The sequence below is a fragment of the Camponotus vicinus genome, unplaced genomic scaffold (assembly GCF_025532165.1).
Source record: "Camponotus vicinus isolate PSW18456_S1 unplaced genomic scaffold, iyCamVici1.0 SCAF_8, whole genome shotgun sequence".
Classification (NCBI taxonomy): domain Eukaryota; kingdom Metazoa; phylum Arthropoda; class Insecta; order Hymenoptera; family Formicidae; genus Camponotus; species Camponotus vicinus.
Window position 1 is genome coordinate 15564692 of NW_028141980.1, and position 26100 is coordinate 15590791.

Genomic DNA, 26100 nt, shown 5'->3' on the forward strand with positions numbered 1-26100 from the left:
CTCTATCTGCCCGCTGACGGCGTTAAGTACACGCTTAATGGCATCGTAGTGTAGAGAGCGGTGAGCATTAGCACCGGTGGCCGCTAATCTCGAATAGCGTCGATTAAGCAATCGACGCCGGGCGCGTCGCGTGTTTGTCGCAATTCCCGCGACGCCGTTCCCCGTGGATTTTAATCGGTTAAATACTTGCAGCGCGTGCAGGGAAGAACGTCAGAGAGCCGCGCTTGTCCATCAGATAAGGTCTTTTTATTACGATTGTTCCTGGAATGTCGTAGGTGAACTTGGTAAAAAGCTACACAAGTACATTTTGTCTGTCTTTGCACATTCTAGAGAAAAAAATTAAATTATATTATATATTGATCTCTTCTATAAAATCCTTCATAATGTATTTCATGAAATCTTACAATAATGATTGATTGGTAATTAATATAAGAAAAATGTTTGCACAAGCGATTTTTTTAAATAGAATATTAAATGTCCCGGAATATATCAAAATTTTTCAGCGTCGACAATTGTTAACATTTGGTAAAAATCATATTTTATATTCAAAAAATCATATTCAATCTAAAATGATCGATATATAATTAACAATATACATTAAATTAATCTACACATGTATTTCTCTCTTTGTTTCAAGAAGACAAAAGCGAAAAGTCGTTTCTGCAATTATATTATTCCAGCGAACGCAATGTTTAACCACCAATGTTACCTCCATTAAGTCGATGCGGTTTTTCTAACACATTCCATCGACATTTCCAAACCGCAGCAGCTTAGAGCGCAAGACCCGGGGCGGCTTAACGCCAAGGGAGCTTATTAGACGTTACAAACAGCCGGGAAAATGGTGTTCCCGTTGTCGTCGCGACCCGCTCGATCGCGGTTGTGTGTATCCCGCATGAATTTCCGTGGGCGGAAAGCCATCGACTAAGAAGCCGCCGTCGCTCGTTACCGTTGTAAACGCGCTAGTTCTCGCCGGTCGAGTGTTTATTTAGCTTAACGCTTGCTAATGCTTCCCCCGATGACACTCGGCGAGCTGTTTATACGCGCCGATACTCCTCCTCTCCCCTGCAAATGTAACGAAGGGGACGGAAAGAAGAAGGGTCGGTATTCTCGCCTACTCTCTAAAAGTGAATCAGTGTATTATCACTGAAAAACAGTAAATAGTCACTGATTACAGCAGTTATAAGTACAGCACTGTAAATCAGTGATATTTTATTGAAAGAATCAGTTAATAATTTTGACTATTTCAATCAGTAATATCTCAGTAATATTTCTCAATATCAGTAATATTTCTTTCGTTATTGCCAGTAATATTAAACTACAATTCATCTCTCTATCTATTTCATATAAAATTAAAAATTTTATTTATATTTACTAAATATTTATTATATTAAAAATTTTATTTTATTTATATATTACATGCATATTGAACTTGTTATTTTAAATAGATAACGAACGAATAATTTTCATTAAGTCGCCAGACATTTATTTGTCCGACTTATAAGATCGATTTAATATCTGAAGCCTCTCTATTGAGATTATATCAGAAATTAAATCGAAGTAATATTTCTAATTTTATCTGTCACTCTGTGCAAACTTTATATAATTCTTATGACTAAAACTAAATACGAGAAAGATAGCGATCATAGCGGTAAACGAACGAACTAGCGATTACTGGTTTTACAGTGAAATTTACTGGTTTTACAGTGAATTTTACTTTAACTGACCATAATCAGTGAGATATAAGATAAAATAACAAAAAAATAAGCGTTTCCACTGAAGATCAGTAAAATACTCACTGATTCTCAGTGAAATCTTATCTTACTTTAAATTAGTGATATTTTCACTGATTCACTTGTAGAGAGTAAGTAACGATGAGAAGATTCATTAATGGATAATTAATTATCCAAGGAATCTGAACTTTGAATCGGAGAATACTTTTGTGCATCAGACTTTCCTCTCTTTTTATCTCGTCAAAAGTGTAGTTTCTTTTTTTAAGAATATATTAATATTTGACATAGAAATTGGAGCTTTATTTCGCTCGATCCATGGATGTAACGTAGATTTTTGGTCTGAAATTCGTTCCGAGTCGTATAAATGTGCCAGGTTCTCGAAATTTTGAAATGGAGCTGTCGGGGCCAGAACTAGGGGCGTCAAAAGCGCTGCATGTTTTCGAATATACATCTCGTCTAGTTACGTCGTCGTCGTCGCCGGTTGACCCGACCTCGCGCACGATTCAATCCAGATTCCGGAATGAGAGGAGGTCGCCTCCCGACGAGGTGTCGTCGCGAGTTGACAAGGACGCGGACAAGATTGCAATCATGTCGGAATTGGGTTATCCCCGGCGTAAACGCATGCTCCGCGAGGTTGAGCCAACGCCCGCGAATTCCCTGGGGTTTGTTTAATCCATCGTCTGTTCCCGATATCTTTGCGACGCGAACTCTTAAACGTTAAGTACACAGAGAACGCCAGGGTAAATTGTTTGAAACGTCGCGAAGCGAGTTTGTTCGCTTGTTTGCGCATTCGGTGTGTCTTTGATACTTGATACATTCTATTCTCTCCCCAGGAGAGAAAGAAATTAATAGTAATAAAAGTGGAATCTCGAGAATTATTTAAAAAATGGTTAGATTTCAAATTAATTACATATAAAAGTAGACAAATAAACTTTCCTTTAAATCGTCAAGTTTGCTTTTATCAGCTACATTTTTTTCAGTCTTATTTGAAATGATATCTATTATATAACAGTGTAATTTTTAATAACCAGAAATTAACATGCAACATACGCGCGATTACTTATCATAAAATTAGAGCAAGAAAAGGTCAGGAAGTAAAGGAAGCGATTAAATCTAATTTAATTCACATTGTAGGACCAAGTTTCCATCTTGGTTCCATGCAGCAATTTATCTCTCGGCTTCCGCGGCTTCCTCCGGGTTTTCCGGATTGTCTCTCGTTATATCTTTATCTTAGATTGTCTGTGCGAGCACGCGTGGGTTCAACGCGTAATGATGCTCGAGCTTCTCATTACGCGATCTCGTTAATCGTGAGTATACATGTATTCCTGAATACAATTGCAGGTAAATTTTGTCTTCATTTTTCATTAATATTTATTTATTAATTAAATTTTCGTTTACGTAGCAAGAAAAGGCTCGATTCAACTCTATCATTAATTAACATCGTCTTTAAAATTATCGGATGTTTTAACAAATGTATACTTTTCTAGATGATAAAGTATAGTAGCAAAATAGCGCGTATAACTTTGAAGTTGCAAATTAAAATAGCTCACGGATGCTTAGTCTGTTCTTTGTCTGTCATCTTCAATTGCTGAAATAATAGAGTCAAATGTTTGATTACTGGGATCAGTGTAGAGGGAAAACATTGTAACGCATACTAGCGTGGAAATAATCACATAGTTGCAAATTTTACACCAACAAGACGCGCAACTAGGCCCTGCACAAACGTGCTGTACAAACACCAAGATGTACGAGAAAGCGAGGTCAAACAAATAACACGATCTAGAAGCAGAGAGCAGCATCGCCTAATAATAGTTCAGGTTCGTGTGCTACCGGTTGTAATCTACGAGAAACTAAAATAGAAAGACGCTGTGTAAGAAAAAGGGGAAGGGAGAGATGCGCGGCGACTGCAAGCGGGAAAAGCCACGCGAAACGCTACGAAGTAATATAAAATCGCAGCTGTGGAAATTTTATCATTAACATAGGTCGACAAATAATTCAATTTTTTATAAATAATTTCTTATAGTAAAACTGTATTACTTTATATATATTTTCGTGACAAAAATTATTTCACTTATTATTATTTATTATATACTTACTATACTGTTATTTATTATATTCTTATTTACTTATTATTTCACTTTTTTACGTAGCTTTATGTATCTTGAAGTTTATTACTTTAATATAATAAAAATATTATAAAATTACTTAAATATAATAATTTTATAATTATGTAAAATAATTTTTAATTAAATTAGATGAAGATTAAAATTTCATGTCAAATCTCACGAATTATAAAATTTTTTGGCTATTTAAGTAACGGAAATTCGATGAATCGCAATGGATTTAATTGGCCGTAATTTAAGGCGATACATACGGGTTAAATAACGGACGTGTCTGTTACGACTTTTCTTTGCTTGTGTGATACACGACATTGGAGTCAGTTGTTTAAGAGCGGCAACACCCCAACTTTCTGCAAATTTACATTGCACTCACCTCCGACTGCTGCTCGCGTCGTTTAATTAAAGTAATACGCGAGAATAGAATGTAGTTTGCCGGTTGAAGTACGTGTACGCTATATTTTTGCGTGCCAGAGAGCGTTCTCCGATAAATTACAATTTCTGCGCCTCATGCGTACGGTTACCAGCCCCATCTCTTTACTCACAAAGTACATGCGCGAACCTTACATACTCTATCAACGAGTGCTCGTAGTAGTTTAACAAACATTCCGAGTCCACTCGAGCATACGAATTATTTAAGAAAACTTGTACAATAAAAATAAATGCGGTCACATAATTTTAAATTACTTTTCTTATATTAAAAATCTTGGAAACAAGGCAAGAAATTCACATTCTGTTGACGTAATGTAATTTTTTAATTATGAAATTTTATTATTTATACAAAGTTTTTGATATTAAATATTTCTGTTTCACAAAATTGACCCAAAAAGAACCACCTTGAAATTTATTACGTGGATTTCCTAGAACATCCCGTATAAGGATGAAGCTTACCTGTAGATCTTCAGATTCACGGTTGGGAGAAAAAGGGAATCGCGAAATGGATTCGCAATTTACTCTAGAATGTGCGAAACGATCAAAAAGCTTTTGCAATGTAGCACGATAATTCATTGCAAATTATTCACGGGCATTAGTACTCGCGTGTTGTATGATTTCGTGAACTTTCATATAATTCCACGTATATCGCTCTGTGCGTTTGTTCCACTTTAAACTAGATTAATTTTTGCTAGACGATATTATCGTTATTACTCTTATTTACACAGGCAGTTAAAGAGTATAATTAGAGAATTCTAAATATTCTATATTCTGTATATGTCGAATACTTAAACTTGAGAAAATTTAACTCTTTCGGTAACTCCTTCAATATTTACTTCATCCCCCTTCATCGAATCTTCATTATACTATTATAATATTACAATTTATAAAATTATAATTAATATGATAATAAATTTTAATGCAATATTAATGTGATAATTATACAATTTATCACGTACATCGTGCATCAACGATCAATGACACGAGTGATATGCGGAAACCGTGGTCCGCATCAGCGTGAACCAGAGGTCGGGTGCAGGATAATGAAACGTGCGTCCCCTTCAGCTTGTAATGGAATTTACTATGAAAACTGTCGGCGACGAAATTACGAGCGATGGAGGCCGTTATTCGACTCTAAGGGCGCGCGAGGGGACTCGAATTATGCACACCGATGCGGTTTCGCGCCGAAAGATAATACGTTCGGTAAATTACACTCGCGGACCGCAGAAGAGACATCGCGTGCAAACTCGAGCGACTTTATTACTAGCAAACCAAGGGGAAAAGAATACCGAGGCCTCGCAGAAGCGCTCCCCTCGTTACGAAGGTGACATTTTTCACCATTTCATGATACCATAAAAGGGAAGTACGTACGTTAAGTGTGTTTGAATACCATGAATTCCTTTGAACCCTTCATGATTAAGTAGGATGCTATTTAAAAGTCGCATAAATGTTTCTCGTAAATGAACTTTCAATGTTTCATTTCATCATCATCATGTCAAATTTATTAATGTAAAGTTTTTAATGTTATTTATTAATTTAAAGTTATTAATATATGTACATGACATGTACATATGTGAATAATGTTATAAAATATATAATGTTTTTCTTTTTAGGAAAAAATAATATATCTTAATCAATGATTATCTTCCTTTTTCTGATTAAATTCGTAAGACTTATTTTTAATTTCAATATTTAACATATTTTCTGGAGATATATTAATAGAAATTATTTACAATTATAGCCTGATCGTTTCATTCTTATGTCAATGTATTTTATTTATAAAGGATATTTAAAAAAAAAAGAAAGAGAGACACAGCTTTGTAGAGTGAAAAATGAGAACGGTATCGCATAAACGAAGAACGAATTCGAGAGCACTCGAAAATCTCGCGCGATATGTGGTCGACGCTTTTGCGGTATCATTTTTTCCTCTGTTTCCCGTTTCGACGACGCGAACGGATGCACAAATACACTTTGCCGGTAAATAAAATATCGCGACCGGGCAAAAAGGACACCCGAGCAGTTATCGAACATCGCGCGCTACAGTTACGTTCGCCAACCGCATCTCGTTGCAATTTTTCTCCCTCGCTCCCCATCATACTGCGCCTTTTTCATTTTTTCTCTTCCCATCCTCTCTCATTTTTTTTGCAAGAACGACGCATTTTTAGTCTAATTTATGTCGACCTTGAAAATTAGAAATTAGACCTGAAAAATTAATTGGAACAGAATCTCACGTGTCATCTTTCTCTCGAATTATATCGCCCGTATTTTTCAGTGGTGTATCCTGACAAATTGCGTTGGATGGTTTCGCATGCAAGAAGCGGCAGCGATATTTTTCGCATCGCGCCCGGCAAATAAAGCACGGAAAATAAAGCACGCGGCGCGCAATTATCGCATTATTATTGGCAAAACGATTCACCGGATTCGCATTCGGCGCCACGAACAAAACCGCGGCCGGCGATCGTTGCCCGCTTTTCCCCCGTTCATTCGCTTTGTTTACTCGAGCTTGAGCACGCTAGAGTGTTTTTCCAAACCTGCGATATAAGCGAGGAGGGCGAAAAATAGAGGGGGAGAAGATGGAGAAAACGAAGGCGAGAAAAATGAGAGACGAGCCTCTCCCCTTCGACTCTCTCTCGTCTCTGTAAAAATAACTTTATTCCCCCGCGTGTGCGCGGGAAAGGACCATTTCCGGGGAACGACAAATTAGACCGTTACGTTGTGGTTTTATGGGGGACCCGCGGCGCGATAAAAGGCAATAAGATGCGTATCGTGAGCGGCGACAATGCGGAAGGGCTCCTCGCGCGAAACGACGCTCGTGAAAAAGGAGCTTTTACTACTCTCGGTCATATCGGGGTAGAAACGTTCGTGTCGTCTGCGTTTCCGCGCACATAAATGTTAATAAGCCGCTAGGATTTTCACGCACGCGATTTCCTTAGCTCCGAATTCCGTCTGTTCCATAACTTTTAACCGCAAAGTAGAATCTAGAACAATGATTGATCAAAGAGATACTTTATTTTAATCTTTGTTCAGTTCAAATTCTGCTACAGACTTCAACTTATATGTATTTAAGATTATTTTTATACATCACAATTAATAAATTGTAACGTTATATAAACAAAACCGAAGCAAGAAATCAAATAATGATAAAAGAAACCCGAATAACATGATATTCGATAAATAATTATGATGCGCTTGGATTAGCCCAATATATTTAATAACTTTGTTATATCTTTGGGATGGCAAAATCAAAGATCAAGTGAGATTTAAATAAGCGTAATTCGATTTTCAAAGTGTCAGTGATCAAATTTCCGGAATTAATAGACCATAAAGTGTCGGGGCTCTGGCTCCGATGGTGAGGTTAACGCTTTATCGATGTTGAATTCTGATCGTGGAATACACGATCTCCCTATTAATCATAAAGACTCAACGATTGCGACGCGCTCGTTCAGCGGACAATACCGCGCTATCGCTCCTCCAATTTAAGTTTACGACTCGACCCTCGTAGGGCGAAAAGGCATAAAAAATGAACGGATGTAGAAACGAATTCGTCAAGGATACAACGAATTGGCGCGCGAGATAAAATTGATACGAAAGTTTATAAAAATAATTCTAGAACGCGCGATTCTCTGTATTGTCAAGAATAAATCAAATGTTCGCGAATTATATTAATTGACATTTATAAAATTACGGCTTAGAGAATATATGTAATAAAATTTATAAAGATAAAAAATTAAAAATAAAAATATAGTAATAAAAATAAAATAAATTATAAAAATAGGATAAAATAAATTTAAAAAAAATAAAAATATAATAATAAAGATAAAAATTGAAAATAAAAATTATAAAAATTATGAAAATAAAAAATATAAATTTGCATTACACTTATAATCGCGCAGGGAGTTTACGATACGACTATTAAAAGAAACTGAGCAACAGATCGACGACAAATTGTCCTACATTCTCATCTTTTCATGCTCGATGGACATGAAACATTATTCGCGGCTCTGTGAAAATGAAACGAGAATAAGTTTGTTTCGATACGACCATAGTGTATACGCGTTATCTCGTTAACTCACGCTCGCAATTAAAACGAAAAAAAAAAACACCGGCGAGAAATTGCGTTTTCCTTTTCCCGGAGGCTCGTTTCGCGGCCGCGGTGGTAATCTTCTTTCTACGAACTAACGAGAAGAAGGTACCATCGGAGTGTCGAACGTGAGATCCGAAGGAGTCCCCGTAATCTTGATTACCCCATTGATATTGTTGGCAAAGCCGTGTAAGAACTTGCGATGTTAATTTTCGAATCGGATTTTATTAATGATACGATCGTAATTATTTCCAGATTTCGATAACCCCGGAATTTTAATCTTAATCTTTATTTTAAACGAAACTCTCCCTCGTACATTCTATATTCTTTCTTCTAATTCATTTTTAATTATGCTCAATCTAATTATTGATCACATATCTTCGAATATAATAATGGAATGTTAAATTTTTGTCTGCAATTTTGTAAAATTCCTCTGGATAAAGTACCGAAAAATCGTATCGAATTTTCGTAAACAACAAATCTTTGATATTTATAACGCGGGTATTAATCTTGTCGCATGCTTGGCACGTACGACTGATTACGAGGTACGGTATTTCCACGCGGCTCCATACGCCATCGTGTACCGTGCATATACGGTTGGAGTAATAGTCGGGAAACCAACAGACGACCTCGAAAAAGTTTCCGGATTTTACGGCCGAGTGAGGCGAGTTCGAGAATTACCGCGAGCAAATCGGATAACTTTCACGGTGCAGTAAGATGGCTCAATCTTTTGCTTTTTTTAGCCGAAGGAGGATCGATACGATAAGAACGGCACGATCGTAGAAAGGGAAGAAAGTTGAAACTCGTTATTTCATTCGTACACAGAACAAGTCACGCTAAAAATTTTATATTATTTATATATATGTATTTTACGCAGAGCTTTAACAGAAACTCATCGTGGATAGTCATAAAAATGAAGAGGTGATTAAAGTTGGAGAAAAATATCGTGTGTCGAAATAATATTGATTTCGCGCAGCAGCCTGATTTTATTGCACTTTATGTTTCATCATTTTCGCGCTTTTTTGCGTCTAATTTTTTTGGCGTGCACGCGTGCGTAAAGCATCAAAATCACCGATATAACAATGTGGTTTTCGCGCGAAAATACACCGTAAATATACAACGTTATTCACGTCGGTGCCTGCAGTTTGCTCGTGTTTCTGGATCGAACTTAAAAAATATGGTAAACAATTGGAACAGTCAGGTGACAAACGTGCAGTAAAAAAAAACCTCATTCATACGCGACGACTTTAACTGCCTGATTTTATTTTTCGCGTGTCGTATGTATGAGAGATATATTGCGTAATCATTCTTTTACGCACGTGATGTAATAATAATTATCCAAGAGAGATGTATATTATATTACATATGTAAAAATATTACATCTTTATTTATACAATTATGTGTGCTATTAATTTTGATTTGTTAAGAACGAGATATATTATCTATTCTTTTTTTCACTCTTTAAATATAAATCTCTCTCTTCTGACATTATTATTAATACTCTGCCATATTATATTGCACATCATGTTTCTTGCTCTCGATGTTATAGGACTTTTTTTACCCAATGTAGAGTTTTAAGTTACAAGTACTATTATTTTTTTCGAGAACTGCGTAAAAAAATCGCATTATAGATCATTTGCATAAAAAGAGGCGCGAGAGAAACTTCATTTCGGAGCTCGCAACGCAGGCTGTTGTTTGTCCAGCTGATAATGGAAAGCTTTCAGAAGTCCGCGCGTTTCGATTAACCCGTTATTAGCGTAGTAATTACACTATGTACACCGTCAAACGATGCGGGACGGATAAATGCGCTAGGAAAATTAATCGACGCAAACGATTAAATATCTGTTGACAACAATCGGTAATCACACAGGCCGGGACAGCTGATCATAGCTCATCAGCGTGTAGACTCGATTACAGGCCGGGTAACCGGAACCACTCTCTGCACGATCGGACTATTCTCTGAACTGGAAATGATTATCCACATCGGACAAAGGTGCAAACTCACAGAGTCATACTGATGTTGCGCAGACCCGCATTAAACGACGTATCGCGAGCCACCAAAGCAAATAAGCACGCTATGAAATCGTTAGATTATTATTATCGCCCTATCTTGCTGCGGATTGAAAATTATCGTAGCCATAATTGCCGTTCACCTAACTTTCGTCGCTCTTCAAATCCGATAGAATTCTAAGTAATCGATACTTTTTTCTAACAATTGATTTAAAAAGAAAAAAATATACATGAGGAATAGAAATTTTCAAATAAATAAATTTTTTAATATTTTTTTTGCAGCTTTCGTGTATATGCCTTGAAAATTTACATAGTTTAAATTTTATTTTCATATAACTATATTAACGATATGCCAAAAGAAACCAATTTATGAATGAATGTATGAATAAAATTAATTTGAAAATTATATAACGTAAAGTTATTTTTAATGCTTGGGAGATCGAAATGTTATCCCCAGCACACAAGAGAGATAAGATGACGATGATAAAATAATAGTAGAGGTCGAACATTTATACGGCTCAAAGTTGGATTTAATGTCACGTTTGTTTGACATCGCATGCATCATCATGTCGGTGCGATATCGAAAGATTGCTGTCTCTCGACGAAATCGAAGAAGATTCGATAGAAAAATGTCGACGGGAACGTTTTCTATGAAACTAAAGTTATTTCTTTCAACAAGCGTAATCGAGCAATTTTTACAAATCATTTTTTAAACGTATCAACATTAAGAGAAATTTTACAAAACTTGCTTTAATCTTTCGTCAAGCTTCCCTCTTTTATTACTCATTTAATCATTCTAACAACACATCTCGACATTTAAGAATGTTAACTTGTCAGATTAAATTCCCGTTAAAATACGAGTTAAAATAAGAGTCGTAAAAGTGAAGTTAAGGCAGTTTGTAGCGCGACTTAGCATAAACTGCCTTCGAATTATGATAAAAAGGCCGCATTCGTGTGCATCCGACCGACCCTCATCGCGTCTCGTCATGCAACGCGGTACCTATGAATCAAGCAGCCTCGCGACTCCGAGGGGAAGAGGGGGGGTTGATGGCGACTACGAACCTCTTTCCTCTCCCCCTCCTTCCTGCCGGCTACGCGCGCTATTTGTTATTTTGCTCTTTCGGCGACGCGTTCATTAATCAAATGCCCTCCTCGCGTCTCGTTCGTCCACGACATTTTTCAAGCCCAAGCGACAACATACGACATGCCGCGGCTGGCGGCCGTGTACTCCACTTTTTTCTTCCATCCCCGCTTTTTTGACCTTTCTCCTGCCTCGCGAACTACCCCCATCCCACCCTGTCCCATCCCATCTCGTCTCCTCGCCTCGCTTCCCGCACCGCGCTCCGCACACAAACGTTTCAAGATGGTCCGGCGAATCCGAGAGCGACGGGATTTCGTCAAAGATTACTCGGGCTTCCGGGAAATTTGCTTCTTTGTGAGGAAAATTTGCCTCGCTACGCAAATACTATTTTACAAGGGGGTATTCTGTAATATTGAATCTGCATGTGAGTGGCGTACACACGTGAAGTACACGTCTCGTCGATATATATGGAAAAAGTAAGTTCCTGATACACGATCGATCCGTCTCTGAACGCTTTCGGGGATGGAAATTGTTTTCCTATGTTTGCTCCGTCAAATATTTGTATCCCTTCAGTTTCCGTTACTTGATTTCATTACTTTATTAGATCTTTCAGTCTTTTTGCGAAGAGTAAAGATTATTTTGTCATACGCGAAATGTCATTTATAAATAAACCTTAAAAGTATCTTTTTTATAAATAAATATAGATAAATATTATTCCAGAAAATTATATGATACACACACACACACACACACACACATATATATATATATATATATATATTTTTTGTGTGTGTATGTGTATGTCTACACACAATATTTTCTGAACATAATTTTCTAGCTGGAATAATATTTATATAAAATATTTTTATATATTTTTATATATTTTTATGTATTTTTATATATATTTTTTATATAAAATATTTTTAATGCGCGGTGCAAATACGGATCAAAGACTTGATTAAATCACGATTGAAATTAATCGATATTGATTAACGTAAGTTTGGAATAAATTAATACAACAGATTAAACTAAGTCTCGAGGCTACTCTCCTGGCATATTTTTTTCTTCGTCTCTTCGCGAAGGGAAATATCCTGGAATTCCAGATCACGTTCGATAAAAAGTTAATTCCAATGTGGCAAGGGACGCGATACCACCGAGGGCCGACCAGACCGTGAAACGGTTTTCAGCATTTTCATCAGGTTGATACGCCTCTAGCATCATTATACATCGCTCTCTGTACCTGACGCTCCATCATCCTTTTTTTCCGTTAGTCCGCCTGGTCTTTGGACCGAGAATTTTCAGCATAAATCCTCCCGCAGTCCTGAATTCCATTCCGATCGAGTCCATCGTTTAAATTCGAATTTCGGCATTGGATCGATCCGCTAATCGTTAAATGACGTTTCGTACATCCCGCGATCGTCATGGGAATACTATGGATGTCATTTCCGCTTCTCTCCATCGTCCGTTTTTCGTTTCTCTACAGTATATATCGTCCGTGGGTCTGTTCTTCGTCTCTCGATCCGGTCATACATGGACGCATATCGTTCGATTTTATTATTTTATTCTGTCATTTTTTTATTATCCATTGTGACAAAGTTTGGCAATAATATTTTAAATTTCATCACTTCACAAATATGTTACGACTTTTATACTTATTATATTCTCAATTCTATAAATCCCCTGACATTATCAAGAAATTCATTTTATATCCCGTATTATTTATCATTTATTACACTACAATAAACAAAATAATTACAAATTAATTACAAGTTAATTATTATTTTTGCTTTATTTATTTTTCTACGCATCATCGATTTTGCGCATACATCATTCGACGCGCCAAAGAATTAACATTGTATATGTGTGCATGTCGTGGATAGGTATAATCGGCTGATAACGAATAGAGAGCCGGGAATCAGACGCGAAATCCTATTCCCTCCAAAGTGAATTTCAGATACCGCGCCGGCCGCAACCGACCGACCAGCTTCCGCCCTGCTTTCATCGAGAGACGCGCAAAAGCACTTCCGGTCTGGACGGAATGGAGCGAACGCCGCGCAACTTAATCCGGTTTAATATCGAGTGCGCAAAAATACGGCGAATGTTAGCGAAAAGAGGAGCATTATACAAATTTCGCCGCGACCGCTCGTTTATCGTCGATGATATGTATAGACGCGACAATAAGTGCATTTCCTTTTTCCACATCACTTTCGTTGCGCAATCCCTTTCGAGCCATTTCTTTTATCGCCGATTCGCATTTCTGATGAAAATATTTTCTCTATGCTCAAAAGCCAAATTTTGAGGCACGATCAATTTACTTCTGCTCTTTCGACTTGATGAAAATAAAATAAAAAGACATATCCGTAAGGATCTCTATTTGAAATCAACCATGGGAAAAAGGTCTGCAGGAAATAAACTGTCATAATTAATTAAAATAAAGTACAGGATTGCGAGATGCAAAATACGATAGAGATTTTCAAAATTTATATGTGCATATTTGTCTATAAAATACTAATTTATTATCCGTATTCACGTAATACTGTCACATATCATCACTTATATAAAATGCATTACACTTTATGAAACACATTAATTCCACTCCAAGATAAAATATTTTATATTGGAATTTAATTTGCAACGATTATATTATAAAAGCAATTATATTATAGAGGCAGCAAACTTAAACATGTGACAGATTGAAATTAATTATCGGATATAAAAAAAAACATATCGCTGCAAATGTGAATCAGCAATGAGGATTAAAGAGGAATAATAATAAAACCGCATTATAATTTCATTTAATTTCAAGCATCAATACTACACACACATACGCATGTTAATAAAATATTCTTTCAATTATCAAGTTTATTGGCAATGTTCCCTTTAACGTTCTTTCCCTTCTATCTCAGAACCGCACCAACATTGCTTCACAAAGAGGGAAAGCGGCACGCGAATAAAAAGCAGCAGGGAAATCTATGTCTTTGAACTAGGATTCGATAACATGGTTTGTCACTAAAGGACATTGACAACCGTCAGCAGACTCCGTACCGTCTGGCTCTGCACCTGATCGAATTCACTGGAGCTGTGTCTGAAAAATCCCACATTCATTCGCGTTACATCTACCTTGCATTTTCATCTCTCGCCCCCCTTCGTTCTATTCTGTATCGTTAATCTGGGAATTTATTTTGTTAGTAAAAATCCCGCGAAAAATCATAATTATTCTCTATTTTACAGAACAAAATAGAAAAAATTCCTAAATAATAAATTTCTCCCTTCTATAAACGTTTCGTAATCACTTACATAAACTTATATATAGGTTTTAATGATTTAATATGACAGATTGATGTGAGTTCTCGGGAACAAAATTTCAAAAAAATATTCCGTATGCTTTCGTGGTCTGTCTAAAAAATGGTAGTATAAAATATAAGAATGACGTTTCGGGTCGCGATGCAAATGAACTTTGAAATCGAGCTCCAAAATAAACTGATTCTGTTCGCAAAGCTCGTGGTCCCATAATAATCTCTGTGTATTTCATATGTCGCAAATATGGCGTTTGTGTTGCGCAGCATGTCGGGCGACATATTAAACGCTGTAGGCGTTTTCTGTGCGGCGTCAAAGATAATCAAGTCGGGCCGTGTTTTCGATAAACTTCACCGTGACGCAATTAACCCGCATGGTTTTCAGTCGCGACGTGGTACGTTCGTCGAGTAAATAGTAGTTGTAAAGTGTTTAACTATCAAGCGGGAGAATAAGAGAGACATTTGCGAGTAAATGACATATGTTTCTGCCTCATGTTGCCTTTACGCAAATTTTGTATACGTCAAACAAGTCGTGATCGAGACTCGTAATTATATCGTATACTTAGATATGATAAGTCTGTCAATTAACTATTTTCATGAAATTAAAAAAATATTAAATATATGCATATTAAATATATTGCAATATTAAAAAATGATAATATTATATGCTCTCATATTTGAAGGGAAAGCAGGTTTGTTGTCTTGTATTTACTGAAGTATAAAATTGCACGATGATATAATGATAATTATTCAACGGTTTACTTTTATTTTACACGATCTGTTACTCGATATCGATCGTTCGCATACTAATGACGCAGAAATATCGTTTTCAATACAAAGATATTTCTCGTTCTCCCCCGACGAAATAAATCAAAGGAATTGTAGGCGTGTCGTGTTCCAATTAAGTGAAGAATCTGTTATGCAAATCGAGCGCTATCGATTACAGCTGCGACGAAGCGCCACGATGAATTTAAGACAAATATCCGTGCAATGAAGACAAAAAGGGAGGGAGGATGCAACTTGAACTTCTCGAGATAATAGCTATTTTAACTTGATGCGTTTAAACAGCTGAAACGCGGTATTTTAGGAAACTGACATCTGTGCTTGTTTGTTGTAAATAAATTGTTACAGAAGATCAACACCATGTTGTTCTCCCTACTTAGTCTCTTCCTACGTACGTTTGACTTGGCGGAAACTCAAGGGATTCTCGAAACTTGCTTCTACGTGTGTCCGCGACATGCGAGATAAACCCCTTCGAGGTGTCTTCGCGCTATCGATTTGCGTGTGTGGCTCGATTCTTTAATTGTTCGTTGATCGATTAACGTTCACGTCAGCGGGATGAGCGATGCGAAGTCAAGCGGTCAGGCTTGGTCAAAAAAACGTTGTGTTTTATCTCCGTTCAATTTCTCAAACGCATCTGCGAAACGACATCAGTTTTATTTACACGCGACACGGGGAGAAAACGTATTTGCGGGAATGGGATTGCCGTATGCACGTGAAAACATAATAAATCAAACGACGACGGCGACGTCCCGCGCCGCACAGAGTCTGACAAAGAAATCTTTGCTAACGGCGCCTTATTATCATTCCCTGTCATGCGACATGAATATAATAGACGAGAGCTCATTGAACGTTGTATTTTCACCAGGAATTCTATATTGTGCCTTTGAAAATCACGCGATCTCGAGAGGGGGAAAATGGAACGGGATATCACCCCACCTCCCCTCTCCCTCGTTTTTATTAACGCAAATTTTCCTCTTCATTTATACCCGATATCCTGCTATCGAGTCGTTCTTTTTTTGCGTGGTCATATTTTACACTAGAAAAAAAATTATATGAAAGCTCATATGACACGAGAAGTCTTTTCTCCGCTTTATTCACTTGGAAATATGTGTGTACTTGTGTATATGAGATATAATTTTTCTTAACTTATAAAAATCTCTTATAAAAATATAGCAATAATTCGTGATTTAAACGTCAAACGCGGAGAAAAATGTGATTAAATAACAAAATTTTATTCTTAAAACGTTTAAATTCAAACGTTTCAACTTCAAGTGGTTTCGAATTGGATTTTTTTGTTAAAATGAACATTTACTTGGTGCGCAAATGACTTTTTTCAAATCACGTAATTAACTTTATCGTGTCAATCTTTATCTTATTAATAAACCTGCAAAGCGTGTTTATAAAAGAATACAAGTAGGTGACTATAAATCAAACGTCATAAACGTCAGAAATGTCATACACATTTCTATCATATAAAATGTTTGTGAAATTATTCGTCGATATCAGATGTGAAGATTTATATTTACAATTCTAACGATATTTTTTAATAGTACGAATATTTGCATTTGCTCTTGTGATACAATCTGTTTGATGTTAAGTAAGGAGTGATGTGTGCGTCTGTCTGTGACGCAAATTCCCGCATATTCGTGCATGCTTACGCCGTGCGCGAGTGTGGGTCTCCCTGCGGATCGTTTTTACACCCGCATTCTGGAGTAACAAAACAGTGAATTGATACTCGATAGCCAAGCTATCGATATGCCGTTCGGCCTTTGGCCGAAATGCGATACGGCAGCCTTTGCCAAAACCAGACGGATAGCCGTATCCGGTTGTCGAAAGGAAGAGCTCCTTCTACAGTACACGATCTGCCTAAAAACGCGCCGTATTCGTTATTTTACCATTTCGCTCGCCAACACAAACCCGGGCATCACGTTCGAAGAGCTTCAAGTGCGCGAAATAATTTTTTTTATCTTACATTCGCGTAAAATCTTCACGTAAGCAAAATCGAAAAAAAAAATATTGCTCAAAGATTTCTGTATCGTCCATTAATAATAATTATAAATTATTTAATAATTATAAATGCGGAAAAGATCTGCTTAATCTGGAAGCTTTAATGAATGCAAAATATATTAATTACCGTATAAATGCTTTATATTCAGAACAATGCAAGGTCTAAATATATATTAGCCGAAATATCGCGCGAGTTAATTAAATAATAAGTGCCTGATATCGGAAAGCGAGCGAACAACACGTGCGACATGGCGTTAACGAGATTCTAACTTTTGATTTCAGTGCGAGAAGTTACGTTGTCCGAACTCAGGGACTCGATAGCGAGGTTACGAGAGAGAGTGAAGCTAGTATGCAGGACGAGGGGCTCGCCGCCCCCGAGAGTGCACTGGTTGAAGGACGGTGTACCGCTGCACCCCCGAAGAGGCCTCAGGATTCAGCACAAACGGTGAGTCCAACCAAGAGTCTTTATCATTAACCGCGCGTTCGCGTCGGCTTCTCTCTATCCTCCCTCCGGACGTCAGCTTTCGGCAATGGCACACCCCCGTAATAATACGTCGGGGCAAACTACTCAGACAACGAGCAGTTAATTCTAGATATCCGCAACAGCGGAATACGTTATTCCGACACCCGTCTCAACTCCAAGTGCTATCGATACACCCTCTTAGACGCCTGCCTCAAGGATCGTTTTCGTAATCATTAGACAGAGTGAGGCGGATTAAGATTCTTAATGACGTCGCATTTCAAACACGTTACATAATAGTAAAAAATGTAATTATTTATTCATATAATTTATTCACACGAAAGCATGAGTTTTTTAAAAATTTGTGACATAAAGAAATGAATCTATTTAATATCGTTGCAGAGCACTTATTTATTTTTGGGATTACTTATAATTTTTAACTGCATTCGACAAAGCTTTCCAAATGAATGACGATAACAAAAACATAAAAAAAACGCTGTTATTTAATTTTATACGATTTCGATGTGACATAATACACGAGCTGCTGGACGAGGGCGAAGAATATCTTGGAACGGCATAAGATACGAGTCGTCGGGAGAGTTTTGGAAACTACGAGAGAGAGTTTTAGAGGGGGAGGTGGGCGATGTGTGCTTTTCTCACAGTTCGATGGATTTTAACGAGCCCTCGAACTCGAATTGCGAGTTCGGTGTCGCGCGCGACAACTTTGCTCGCGTTTAGCAATCTCGAAAACAGCTCGCGTCCAATCCTCGCACACTTAGTCGGATGAAACGAGAAAAAAAGGAGCAGTCAACCTGAAAATTGCGACGCGTGGCGAAAGAGAAACTTTGCGACGTACGACACGAACGTTCTAGCTTGTCTCGTCGATGTGTGCTATTTTTAATAGAAACTGAGAATTAGTTTTCATCATTACGCTTTATTGAATACTAAAGGGTATCTCGTAATCGATACTGATCTAAATTTACGTGCACTTTTCTCTCGCATTTTTGCAACGTAAAAAATAATAAATATGTGTTGCTGCATCAGCATATTGAGAGCACATAATTTATTCTATGAATATTATATAATATTACGATTACATAGTATTATGATTCATAGATCTCCAAGTTCGATGTTGAATATGTTTTGTTAAAACTTCCTGATTTTTATCATAGCAATATATTTATGGATATATCTTCGAGCATAACATTTTGCACATATTAAGAGGCAAAAACACTTGCAATCATCTAGATGAAATTTTTTCTTTCTTTCTATGAAAATATTAAAATTCTCCACACTTGTGCTCCAATATCGCTAGCAATTTGCTAAAAAGCTCGAAAGTAATTATTTGGGATAGGACGCATATATTTATTTAGCCGTTGGTTCGCCCAATAGAAATGCTTGTTGCTTCCAGATTTACAATGACAGGCCTTGGAAGCTACCAAATAAACTTTGTCACTCGCAAATCAATCAGAATCGTGCTCAACAAGTGCGCGGGAAAACACATCACGTAACGTGAACGTAATTTCTGTTACAGAATGCAACATCCGTTTGCAATCAATCATGACATTAGCTGAAGTTCATTGCGCTATGTTTTTATCGATCATCGCGAGCGAGCCTGATATAACCGTCTATGTCTGCTTTTGATTCATCATACGATATTAATTACAGTCACCGAGAACGAGTTTAAAGTTAGAAAAAAATCTCACGCCATTGGGTCGTTATATCTAGATCGAAGACGGTTTCCCGATTCATAAAATCACGCTTACCTTATTGCACGTGCTTCGTTTTTTTTTTCGCTTTTCATTCGCGTCAGCTTCGCTTCTTATTAAACTCCTATAATACATCACATTTTTCCCGGATGCTTTGCGAGACATCGATTTAATCATATTTCGCGAATTATTCGCGATGATGATGATGAATAACGTTTATAAAAATTTGTTTCACCACACAAGTCTCTGTCGACGTTAAGCTTCGTCCGTATGTGAGCGATCGATCATCATGAAATTTAATTATGATTGCTACACACACACGGTTTTGCTCTCTGATTTACATTTATAATTTATCGATAATAGCTGACATTATGAGTCATCGCCTCGGAAATGTTACACGATCGTGAGAGATGCGATTTAGCTTTTTTAACGATTCTAAGAAAGATCCGAGGAAAATGTTATTCGTGATATTTATAACCCCCCAAACTCTTATAAGGTGTCTTCCTCGAGTATAGCTACAGCGTGCTTCGCGGCTGGAAATTCTGTCTTGTATTAGGTCCTATATATTTACGCGGGGGCGAGGAGAATTTTTAACGAAAAGAAAATAAATTGGGAGGGTATCCAGCCGCGATCGACGCTTCTCCGTGAAAGCGTACGGCGCCGCTCCGTCCGAGGGAGAGGAGAGACGACGGCTGGAGGACGAGAGGAGAATTTCGATTCGGGGAAACTCGCCGGGGAGCTCTCCAGCTACTTCTCGTCGACCATAATCTCGGGCGTGCCATAAATTTGTTTAGCGCGATGCACTTTTCCTCGGCGCGTAAGTCTCGGAATAATCTCGGAGCGGCCCATAAATTCGCCACCTTCGCCACCGGCGCTCGCCTTTCTCACCCGGGCCACCCGTTATATTCCAGTCGCGATAGATACGGACTTTTGCGAAGGCGAGAGCCCGCCCCTGGACGTGTGCGATCTCGCTTTGGAAAACGACCGGGCGCCTCTTGCACTTTGTACATTTCTCACGTCGAGTCGCCTTATATTCGTCTTCGACACCTAATGTGTGTGTCCAAAATTTATCTCCTTCCTTCTCTAGGATATAATTCATTAATTAAATATATATATAATAAAAATTCACAATCCAAATTGTATAATCATTGTCCCTTTTATTACGATGTAATTTTCAAATAATTTTATCGCTCATTTTATGCAAATTATTTTTGAAATATCTCAACATATTTTCCCATGTATCTTATCTTGAGATATCCTGCAACACGCTCGTAGCTCGTAAAAATCAGAAAGACTGTTACGAAAGAACGTGCGAGAATACGATATCATGTTCTCGTAAAGCAGTGATTCTTAACAAGAGACTCGCGTAATATTTTGGACTCCCTCTAGAAATAGAAATTGTACTAGATTTTCTTCTAGTATGAGATTATACAAATTTTTAATCTTTATTCAAATAATATTATGTATAATTTTCAAGAGCAAGTTTTGAGAATTCAAGATATAAACCGGACGAACGAAGGGGTTAAGAACCGCTGCTAGAGGGGATGCACCAAGATATCCAAGAAGACGAAGAGAGGCAGGTGATGATCCGTAAACATCCTCGCACGTCGTGGTCTGCCCCTCGTAGCGATCTTATGACGTCGTACCGGCCATGTCACCTGTGCCGTGAATGTTCCCCGCCATAATTTTCAATTACCGTCCTCTACGAGACGAGACGAGACGAGACGAGAGCGGGATACCGCGAACGCGCTGTCAATGTCATTCGGCTCGTAATCGTTACCGGATAACAACCGTGTGATCGTAAAATCGAACGTGTCCGCGCTATTTGATACGCGAGAGAGTCATATGCCCGCGAAACTCCCTTTCTCACTCGCATCACCGACAAACGCAGACGTAAAACTGTCATCCGCCGCTTAAGCTTGTCTAGACTGGGCGGCGTGTATTTTATAGACGATATGGTCCCGCCGGGCGGAAATATATTCTCCTGGCCTTTCTATCCACGCGTGCGATACATCGGTAAATCTCTCTCTCTCTCTCTCTCTTCCTTCTTCTCTCTTTCTATCTCGCCGATCGTTTTCGCGCGGACCGTTTCGTTTGGCAAAAATTGCCGTCACCTTTGTCGAACGAGCAAGAGAAATATTGGAATTTCGAATGACGAACGTCGGTGCTTGGCTCGAAAATAAACTCGTAATCTTGTCAAATCACCGACGCAATATATAAAACAAAGCAGATATACGAGGGCGAGTGTCAAAAGACACGAGTCTTCTATTCGTTTAGCTTCGAGAATAAAATAGAGATGACAGGCGGATGTTTCTGTTTTCGAAATACTGTCCGGGGAAGATATATTTCTCGTGGGAAATTGAATTTTTATATGTGGCAACTGTGTCATATTTTTATTTCCTAAAATTCACATCAAGAATATAAATACTTATTTCGTATTTTGTGCACTCGAGAATAAATAGGACAATTGAGAAATTGCCTCACGAAAAGACCAAAGCTAAACAAGATTTACGACAGCTACATAAAATCTAATTTGAACATTCTGGAAACAAAAAGCAACTCCCTCAACAAATATATTGTTTAAGCATTATTTTCAAAAATAATATCTCAGAAATAATGTATAAAGAAAGTAATAAATGAAAATGAAGTAAATTAATTGCAAATCAAATCGATTTCATTAAGATAAATATATTCAGAGCATCGCGTATAACTGTGAACATCGATAAGAGCCCCTTTTCGGTAACGTCTGAACATAAGCTTCAGGATGCATTGAAAGACCAGAAATCTGACGGCGTTCCTTACACGGGAGCTTAATGATTTCCATGAAATTAACCCCGAGGCATCGTGAGATCGCGACGTTAATACCATTACGTTCGCAAATCGAATCTCGTGGCCCTGTCAGATCGCATTCAACCTATGCGGACTTGAATCGAAACCCCTTGAGAGGACCGCCAGCATTCGCAGGGTTTACAGCATTCGCAGGGTTTACAGCATTCGCTTTGACCATCTCGGAAGTAGCTTTGATGTCGCGTGTAATGGAGTTTTACGTCGCAGTAAGGAACGGAGGGAAAACTTTGCGCTTTGCGGCGAAGAGAGAGGAAAAATCGGAGGAGGAAAAATCACGGGTGTTCGCGAGCAAGTTTCCTTGCGAGGGCCTTTGGCGCAACTTTTCTGTTCCTTTGAGTTTCCTAATCTGTCCCTTACATCGTGTCGCGTAATTAGCTTGAAAGCCCGGCGAAAATTCCGACAAGAAGGGAATTCGAATTAAGTTATATGCGAATCGAAATACGCCACGCGGTAGATACTCACTGTGCGAGTAAAAGAGTTGATAAGGATGAAGGGAAATGAATCGAGATAAACGTTAAAAATAAAAAATTAAACAGAATGTTTTATAATAAATTTTATATAATGAAATATTTATAGATAAGTAAAAAGAAGAAGGAATCTTGTCTACACAAATAATTTTTTTTATACTTCTCTATAAAATAAATAAATTTCTTCTGCTTGTTTCATATCTATTCCACTAAGAAAACATTCTGTTTTAATCTATTCTCTCTTTAACATGAAATATATTCGGAAATAATAATGTAAACATAGAAAAATAAGTCCATACTATTTTCCAATCTATTAAAGTTTAATTTTTGTATCAAAATGTGTGCATTCGTTAAGCTAATGTCACGAGCGAACTCTCGCAATAGCGATATTATTAAATCATTACATTATGTAACTTTCGCAAGGCCAGATGGGCGCGGGCAATTATCTAACGCCAAATTGACACAGACATGGCGCGGCAGCGGTATCAAAGGACGCGATCGGTTTAGTTGAAATTAGAGCGTTGGCGATAGAGAATTTGCGGCGGAATCGGTGTAACCAGACGCTCGCGTGTCAAGTCCCGCGTGACGGCGGCAATATCCGCGGATAATTGTTATTAGTACATAATTAATCGCTTGACGCACAGCGACAAAGTCGGCCCTCGATACGCAGGAAGACGCGAACACGCGTTCGGCTTTTGATCGATAATTATTCCCGGAATTATTCGCGTCTCGCGCATCGCGTTTATTATCCAACCGCAGTTATAGTTATCTCCCGAATTTGTCATGCGCCGAGTATATCGGGCTATATTAAGCATAAGCTCGCTGACAAACGCGATGTAGTAGGTTGGGAGACGTTTTTTATTTCGCGAGAAAAATTTGATGTAAATTAGATGAAAAAAGCGATTAAATATTCGTCGAAGATCTGTATCTATCTCGGTAAATTTCTCGAATTAAAAACATCTGAATCTAGATCTTTTTATGAAGGAAACGTTAATTAAGTGAGATGGATTAAGTAATGTTCTTATAAGTTCTTATGATTTTATCTATAGAAATATACAGATATATTAAGAAAATTATCTATAGATATCAAAAACATTATACCTTATAGGAAAATACAACTTGAAGTGCGTCTGATCCAACATAGGGTTGTTCTACTTCGAGAGGCACTAAACTTAAATATATATCGAATAAATTATAACTTAATACTTAGAATTAAATATATATCGAAAAAATTATATTTTAAAATAACGACGTGAGAAAATAATTTTAAATTTTAAAAGTCTCGTCAAAAAGTTATTATTTCGCACAAATATTTATTTAAAAATTTTTTTATCACAGTATTTGCGAGAGAGCGCATAAATTGAAAAATACTATTAAAATTTCGACAAAAGCTCTCTTTAGCAACTGTCAGAGACTGCAAAATTACACGGGCGTAATCGAATGGAAGTTTCCGAATGGAAACGGTACAGCTTCCGGAAATCTGGTGTCGAGCGTTTTAAGCTCGACGTCAGTCAGGGCGAACGAACGATTGAGGAGAGACAATCGAGTTTATGCCGTATCGTATTATTTCCGTCCTTTCCGCGCGATATCCAGCAATATTTGAGAAAAAGCATTCGCGATCGCGGAGATAGAAATAACCGAGGGATAAAGGTAATGAGGACAGAACGACGACGTCGACTATCGTCGGTATCTACGCGGAGATCTACGTCGAAGTACGCGAAGACGAGGAGCGAGAAAGTTGTTTGAGGAAACGCCTTCGAATCGGCGATGTCGCGCGTTGATTGCGGACGAAAGAGAGCGCGAGGCGACGAAAAGAGTAGAACGGAAAGTCCTTCACGACTTCCGCGGACGGAATCGGTCCGGGGATGAGGACGAGGACTCGTTTCTGTCCGAGGACCCTCGACTGACTTCATCGAGATAGCGAAGTACCGTTACGCGGTAATGGCGCGAACGGAAGAGAGATTTCCCTAGGTGCGAGTAGTCATCGTCGTCGGGCATCGAATACCAAGACTGTCGCGGATATATACCGGATACCTGTCGCGAAATAAAACGCGCAAATGGCGAAACAGAACGTGACACGAAAGAGGAGAGGAGGGACATGTTTTGAATCTCGATTAATATTCCCTCCGAAATGTAGAAAAGACCGTGCCAAAAATGTGAAAGAAAGATTTAGTAATCTTCTGGATCACATTAATGAAATAAAATTGTAAGAATCGTATATGTAATCCAATAAATTCGAGAAATCTATGGACGATGAGTGAATTAAAAATAATTCAATTGGTGCAAAATTTCTAATTTTCGAAATCGGAGATTACTTTTAAAATGCTTGGATTTTAATCTGCATCTCTTTTTACAGCCAGCAAATTGGTATCACTTAACAATATAATTAAATATCGGATGTGGAACGCGCGCAGAAATGAAGTTTATATTACATATTTTAATTATCAGTCCTCTCCTACACACATGCATATATTTAATCTCTCTTTTATTCTCGATTGTGAATAAAATAGGTAAATAAGGAAATACAAAAAGGAAATTAGCAGATATTATTAGTTAAATCCCTGATTAATTAATGTAATAAATTTCTTCATCAAATGAAGAATAATATTTTTATCTTATTTTTCTTTAATCAACTTATTTCTTGCAGAATATTATCGCAAAGGGAGAATTTCATCGGAAAAAGTTCTAAAAATATGATTTATATTTTTTTACAGAGAATCTATAAAAATATATTAAATATATTCAATACTTCAATTATTTATTACATCATAATATATAATGTCATAGTGTAATATAATTTCAAATATACCAAATGTTAATGTAACATTGAAAGTTCTTCATGTCTCATCTTTCTCATTAAAAGTAATGTAGATGACAATCTACATTCCTACACAACATTTTCTATTAAAATCAGATATGTAGATAAATATTTTTAATCTACAAATTAAAGCCCGTAAAAACTACTTATCTCTGAATGAAAAAAAAAATACTAGCGATCAGTTAATTAGATGTCATTCTAGTTCTTATGAAATTCAAGCAAGATGGAATATAACGAAAAATGTCATGTAATTTACAGCTTT

At 37.4% G+C, this 26100-nt stretch overlaps 1 protein-coding gene and 1 long non-coding RNA gene across 4 annotated transcripts in view; one reads left to right on the plus strand and one right to left on the minus strand.

The window, feature by feature from the left end:
- Vn (membrane-bound neuregulin protein vein) overlaps positions 1 to 26100 on the plus strand; it is a 325672-nt gene that overhangs the window by 169660 nt on the left and 129912 nt on the right. For both annotated transcript variants that reach the window (XM_083107515.1, XM_083107514.1), the window contains exon 4: positions 17820 to 17982. In XM_083107515.1, the coding sequence (XP_082963641.1) occupies positions 17820 to 17982 (163 nt within the window). The remainder of the gene's footprint in view (positions 1 to 17819; positions 17983 to 26100) is intronic.
- Positions 1 to 26100, minus strand: part of LOC145976441 (uncharacterized) — a 135109-nt gene that overhangs the window by 72140 nt on the left and 36869 nt on the right. The window lies entirely within an intron of this gene.